Source organism: Dendropsophus ebraccatus, chromosome 3 (genome assembly GCF_027789765.1).
Source record: "Dendropsophus ebraccatus isolate aDenEbr1 chromosome 3, aDenEbr1.pat, whole genome shotgun sequence".
Classification (NCBI taxonomy): Eukaryota; Metazoa; Chordata; class Amphibia; order Anura; family Hylidae; genus Dendropsophus; species Dendropsophus ebraccatus.
This window is the reverse complement of record NC_091456.1, coordinates 188851289-188857355: the sequence shown is the minus strand read 5'-3', so window position 1 is coordinate 188857355 and position 6067 is coordinate 188851289. Positions and strand designations below refer to the sequence as shown.

The window sequence follows — 6067 nt, the reverse complement described above, 5'->3', positions numbered from 1 at the left end:
TGGACCCTAAGGGTCCTATTTCACGGGCCAAGGAGGGCCCGATCAACGATGTAAACGATCGCGTCTCCATTACTGGGCCTATTCCACGGCCCGATGATCGTTGAGCGAGGGCTGCAGGGACATCGTTACTGATGTCCTTGCAGCATCATACATTACCTGTCCAGGCTTCTTCTCCGTGCTGTCTTCATCCCCGGGTCCCGCGCGCTCTATCTTCTGAATGGCCGGTCAGCTGACAGGCCACACTCAGCCAATCCCAGGCCACGGCGGTCCCGGCCTGTGATTGGCAGAACGCTCCGTCAGCTGAGCGGCCATTCTGAAGATAGAGCGCGCGGGACCCGGGGATGAAGACAGCGCGGAGAAGAAGCCTGGACAGGTAATGTATGCTGCTGCTGCTTGTCAAATCGTCGGTCGCCCGCCGCGCACCGATATTCAACCGTAGCGATGCGGTGGGGGAATAATGATTTTAGGTCTGGCCCTAAATGAACGATCAGCCAATGACATGATCGGCTGATCGTTCTCTCTATTTCACAGAACGATAATCGTCCGAATCGGGCCAAATGGGGCCGATCCGGCCGATTATCGTTACTGTGGAATAGGGCCCTAAGTCTATGCAAGCAGCACAGGTGCATGGAGATGATGCAGATAATGTCTCCTGGGGGTCAGGTTACCAAGTCAATAGACAGCTAACCCGGCCCCCAGAGAAAAGATAACATGTCCTGTGATTACACAGAGAGGGGGGAAGAGGGAGCAGCGTGTTGTCAGAATGGACACATAGAAGATGAATTTAGACATCCAGAACAGGTGAATATGAGACAAAAGCAGAGAAAGGGTGCAAGATAGGTTACATATGTATATTAGACATAGGGTGGTATTGGGAAGGGGAATTGTTTAGAATATTATTTTTGTTAACTGGATAACCCCTTTAAATTTGCAGGTGTTTTGGAGGTGACAGAGCCCCTTTACGGATCCCTGGAACTTGACCCTTACTTCCTCTGCTTCCTAGCTTGTCTGTTCTTTCTCTTCTCTTATGTCCTTTTATGTAACATACTTTTATGTGTTATGTAGTTGGACTGATTATATTACAGTTGCTCGCCTATTTAGTGGTAAATATACTCCTCTTTTAGGACATGTGTGGATAACATGTTATCTCCCTGTAATACCACTGCTGAAGGTGTAAATTTTCATGTCCTACTTTGTTGTTATGGCCCACATTGTAGTGTATGTTTGTTATTGTTTTTTTTATCTTTCATTTCAAAATTTTTATAGAAATTACAGTTAAAAAAACAACAACTTTTCCCCTGTGTGAATTCTTTAATGGTTAACATGATTTGATCTACGACAAAAACATTTCCTACACGATGAACATGAAACTGACTTATTCTCTCCTGTGTGGATTCTTTGATGGTTATTAAGCTTTCCTCTAAGAGAAAAACATTTTCCACATTCTGAACATGAAAATGGCTTCTCCCCTGTGTGAATTTTTTGGTGGTCAACAAGATTTGATTTTTTACTAAAACATTTTTCACATTCTGAACAGGAAAATGGCTTCTCCCCTGTGTGAATTCTTTGATGGGTAACAAGTTTTGATTTGTGAGTAAAACTTTTTTTACATTCTGAACACGAAAATGGTTTCTCCTCTGTGTGAATTCGTTTATGTTCAACAAGTTTTGATATATTTTTATAACATCTACCACATTCTGAACATGAAAATGGCTTCTCTTTATGAATTCTTTGATGCTGAATAAGATTTGGTTTGTGAGCAAAACATTTTCCACAATCTGGACATGAAAATGGCTTCTCTCCTGTGTGAATTCTTTGATGGGTAAGAAGCTTTGATAAAAGAGAAAAACATTTTCCACATTCTGAACATGAAAATGGCTTCTCCCCTGTAATATGTAAATATGAAAACCGAGGTTTTCCTGTATTTTCTCTTTGATGTTCATCGTCTTCTCTGTAAATGTCAGCTTGCTGTGATGGATCAGAAGATGGGACTTGTATAACAGGATGAGATGGGAGATCTTTGCTGTGAGGGGCTGAGGATGTATCTGGGATAGTGGACGGCTCCTCATATGTATCTTGTGTGATATGATCCTCTGAGGAGATCTGATGTCCCCCTGAGCTCCTGGTAGAATCATCTGCAAAGGAGAAAACACCATTTCTCTTATTTTGAAGTAATAGAAGCTTAAACATATTGCAGACATGGAAAGTTACTCTTTTTTTATGTAACATAAGAATGATCAGATCTGTTCCCATCCACAGGAAGTGTCAGGGAGAAGAATCTAGAAGCTGTAGGCCGGGTAGATGACGTATTTAGTAGAGATGAGCGAGTACTACTCGATCGAGTAGGTATTCGATCAAATAGTACACTATTCGAAATATTCGATTTCGTATTCAATCAAAAATACAGTAAAAATTTGATTCCCCTACTACCCTCCCCGGCTTTTTTTTCTAACTAATAACTATGCGGTGGGTGGTGGGGGGCTGGGCTGTGTGTGTGTGGGGGGGGGGGGGGTACACACTAGGAGCACACCGGCATTGAAAAAAAAGCATCTGCATTCATTGGCTGGCTAAACCATGTGACCTTTAATAGAATAATGGATTTGAGATTCGATTTCAGATGAGAATTGGAGCTAGACAGGGAGACAATGTGTAGCAGGGACAGTCAGGTATTAGGTGATTTAAGGCAGGAGACCTACAAAAGCCCTTGTTAGGGCTAAAATTATAGAAGGAATATATTTATTTATTTATTTAGTATTTATTAGAAAATTTCATAAGTTTCCAAATATATAAACAATAAGAAAGAAAATACCTAGCAACAAGCAAAATATCACCACGCCTAGAATTTAACATACATATACAAGAAGCGGGCTCCGGCCTTATAAGCCTCAACCTCCACCTATCCTATACATCAAATCTGCTAAAAACAGAGCACATTCATATACCCTATGTCTACTAACCAACATGCTTAAACATGCGGCGTACCAAAACATAATTATCTCTATACAAAATATCATAGGGTTTCAACCTAGGCATAATTAACAAATTAATCCCTATCTCCCCACTGTTGCCACTGTTCTGCGTGCTGTGCGCCACATAATAAAGTCGATGCCTGTTGCCTGATGTAGGGCATTCTTGTTATACATCAGAGAGGGTATACGGCTGTATACTCCTTGTGTGCCAAGGCAAAAAAACAATACTGGATGTTTCGTTATACTCGACCCCCGGAGTAAAGATAAGGTGTCCTCTTTTATTCCGCTGGAGGAGAGGAGCCATGGATAGCAGAAATACCATAAAGAAGTCTTGCAGAACATGATGGAAATATTCCAGACTACCATCACTGGGGGCAGAGAGGAGAGTTCCTCCCAGAGCCTGACAACATCTATCAAGTCCACAGCCACCAGGGGAAAACTCTCCAATGTGTGGGACACGTTCATGGCACCCCCTCGCAAAACTTCTATCACTCCATATAATTTTTTCAAAGGCTATGCTCAGAATTTTATCGGGGGCTCTTTCAAGGGCCAACTATACAATTTTTGAGGGCTCACCTCAAGGGCCTCAACTTCGCTTTCAAAAGACTCACATCAAGGGCCTTGTGAGAAAGTACAAGGTGTCATAGTAGATGACAGATATGTGTCACCGAGTTAAAGTGAACCAGAAGCTTTTGTTAATAACCCTAGGTTACTGACACTATTTTTTTTAAATAGTACTTCTTTTGCCCGGCCATCCCCGAACTTCCACCTAATTCTTTATGTACCATATACCTTGTAGTGGGTCCCCTTGCCCCTTTTTCCTCTCTCCAATTTACCAGCCAAGCTAGGTTAGTGGCAATAAAATAGCCAAAGAAATCGGGCACTGCCAACCCACCCTTCTCCTCTGGCAATTCAAGGATCTCTAGTTTTAGTCGCACCCTTTTTCTGTTCCAAATAAGCTCATTTAGTAGCCCATCTATTTTCTTATAGATCTTTCTATCTACCCAGACGGGGGAACCCCCTAACACATAATTCAACTGTGGTAGCCAGATCATCTTTATTAGACCCACCATGTCTGCCCTGGACAAAGGGAGTTTACTCCAGATGCTAATCTGCTGTTTCATCTTTTTTAGTCTCGGGTGAATGTTTAAATGTTTAAATCTACTCATATCTGCCGCAATCCACACCCCCTGGTATTTAAATACTCCGTCTGGGCTCAATATACTAAGATCTGTGTGGGTCTTCACCCTATCTTGGCATCCAGAGGCAGCAAAACCGATTTTCCCCAGTTAATAGTTGACCAAATCTTTGTAATTCACCCATCACCTCTTCTAAACCTTTTTCAGTGTTCCCCAAAAACAACAAAAGATCATCGGCATATAAGGCTATTTTGTCCCCTCTCCCCCGGCCCCAAAACCCTCTATCCTCTCATTGTTGTTGATACATCTAGCGAGTGGCTCCATTACCAGAGCAAAGAGCAGGGGGGGAAAGGGGACAACCCTGCCTAGTCCCCCTGTCCAGGGGAAAATACTCCGAAAAGCACCCATTAAGTGTAACCCTAGCTCTTGGTTTGCAATATATTATTTGCATCCATCTAAGAAATACCTCCCCAAACCCGAATTCTTTTAGTGTTCTCCATAGGAAGGGCCACTCCACACTGTCAAACGCCTTCGCAGCGTCCAGTGACAGTATGGAGTGACCCCCCCAAAGAGGACGCGTCTAACCGCAAAACACACACACACACACAATGACTGTGAGCGGTGGGTGCTGTTTGATTTTCCCCTTGCCTATGCCATCTGGGGTTGTCATAGGCAATGTGATTTAAAGGGGTGCAGGAAAAGGTTTCCATGTATTTTTTCCATTTGACATAGAGGTTATATTGTGTTTGCAGTGTTTAGTTGAGAGGCTGTGAGAGTGGCGTAAAACTGCAACTTTGGCGTGCTGTCCCAGTTGCATTCCAGAGGTGTTGGCATCATTTCCTGAGAGGTCATTGTGGACTAGTCGACCTCCAAGTATCGAGTATTTTTCTCCCATAGACTTTAATAGGATTTAATATTCAATCGGGGTCTACTCGACTCGATATTCGAAAGCTCGAATATTTCATTACTCGATCATCTTTAGTCCTTAGTAGTAAAAATAACAAACTCTTCCCAAATAAAAAATACGACTATTGACCACCTATTATTAAGTATTAAGTCTATTAATCTGGAGGTGCCTGGAATTTTTGCAACAGCTACGCTGTAAGATGAGGACAGTCACTATAGATGCAGCAGCAGGAGACTGATAGTGATATATTGTCCGCTGGGACTGTGCTGTATATTAGAATTTAGGCTGAATGATTATATAGCTGGAAAACTGACAGGACACAGAACTTATAATATTCCACACAGAATAGTTACAGCCGGTGACTGAGGAGAATGTGTGACTGTTCTCTGCATTTAGTGGTCACTACTCACCTGGGCGGTTACCTGTAGTGATGTCCTCCTTATACTGCTCATCACTGCTGTCATCTGTCTCTTCTTCTTTTGCCCTTATAACTGTGTCATTCATATCGTTCAGATTCTTTCCCATAGGAATGTCCACCTTATACTGCTCATCACTGCTGTCATCTGTCTCTTCTTCTTTTACTACTTTGTCCATAGCAATTTTATGGTTTAGATCCTCCCCTATAGAAATTTCCTCCTTATACTGCTCATCACTGCTCACATCTGTCTCTGGAGCATTAATATTGTTCCCATCTTCCCCCTGAATCATAAGATGTGAGAGAAATATTGTAAAAGTCATCAGACAGTAGGAGAAGTCAGGTGGGATGTACAGATCATAGGGAACATCTCCATCTACCTGATTCTGATCCTGTGGGAGAAGAGGACGGGGACATCTCTCTGGTGCTGTTCTCTTACTGGATCTGACTGGAGGGAACACATACAGAGACTGAATTCATTCTTTCCATCCAGATAATACAGAGAGGAGGTGTGTATATAGTCCTGTCTATTACCTGCTGATGGGAGGGGCTGCTGATCCTCCAGCATCACATCCTCGTACTGATCCTTGTGTCCTTCTACATACTCCCACTCCTCCATGGAGAAATAGACCGCCAC

At 42.8% G+C, this 6067-nt stretch overlaps 1 protein-coding gene across 1 annotated transcript; it reads right to left on the bottom strand.

The window, feature by feature from the left end:
* Positions 1-1302: 1302 nt before the first annotated feature.
* On the bottom strand, positions 1303-5609 carry LOC138786599 (gastrula zinc finger protein XlCGF17.1-like). The gene is made up of 2 exons (XM_069963578.1): positions 5426-5609; positions 1303-2132 (listed from the first exon to the last, which is right to left on the bottom strand). Exons 1-2 carry the CDS (start codon positions 5607-5609, stop codon positions 1312-1314), a joined length of 1005 nt encoding a protein of 334 aa, XP_069819679.1. The 3' UTR covers positions 1303-1311.
* Positions 5610-6067: the final 458 nt, after the last annotated feature.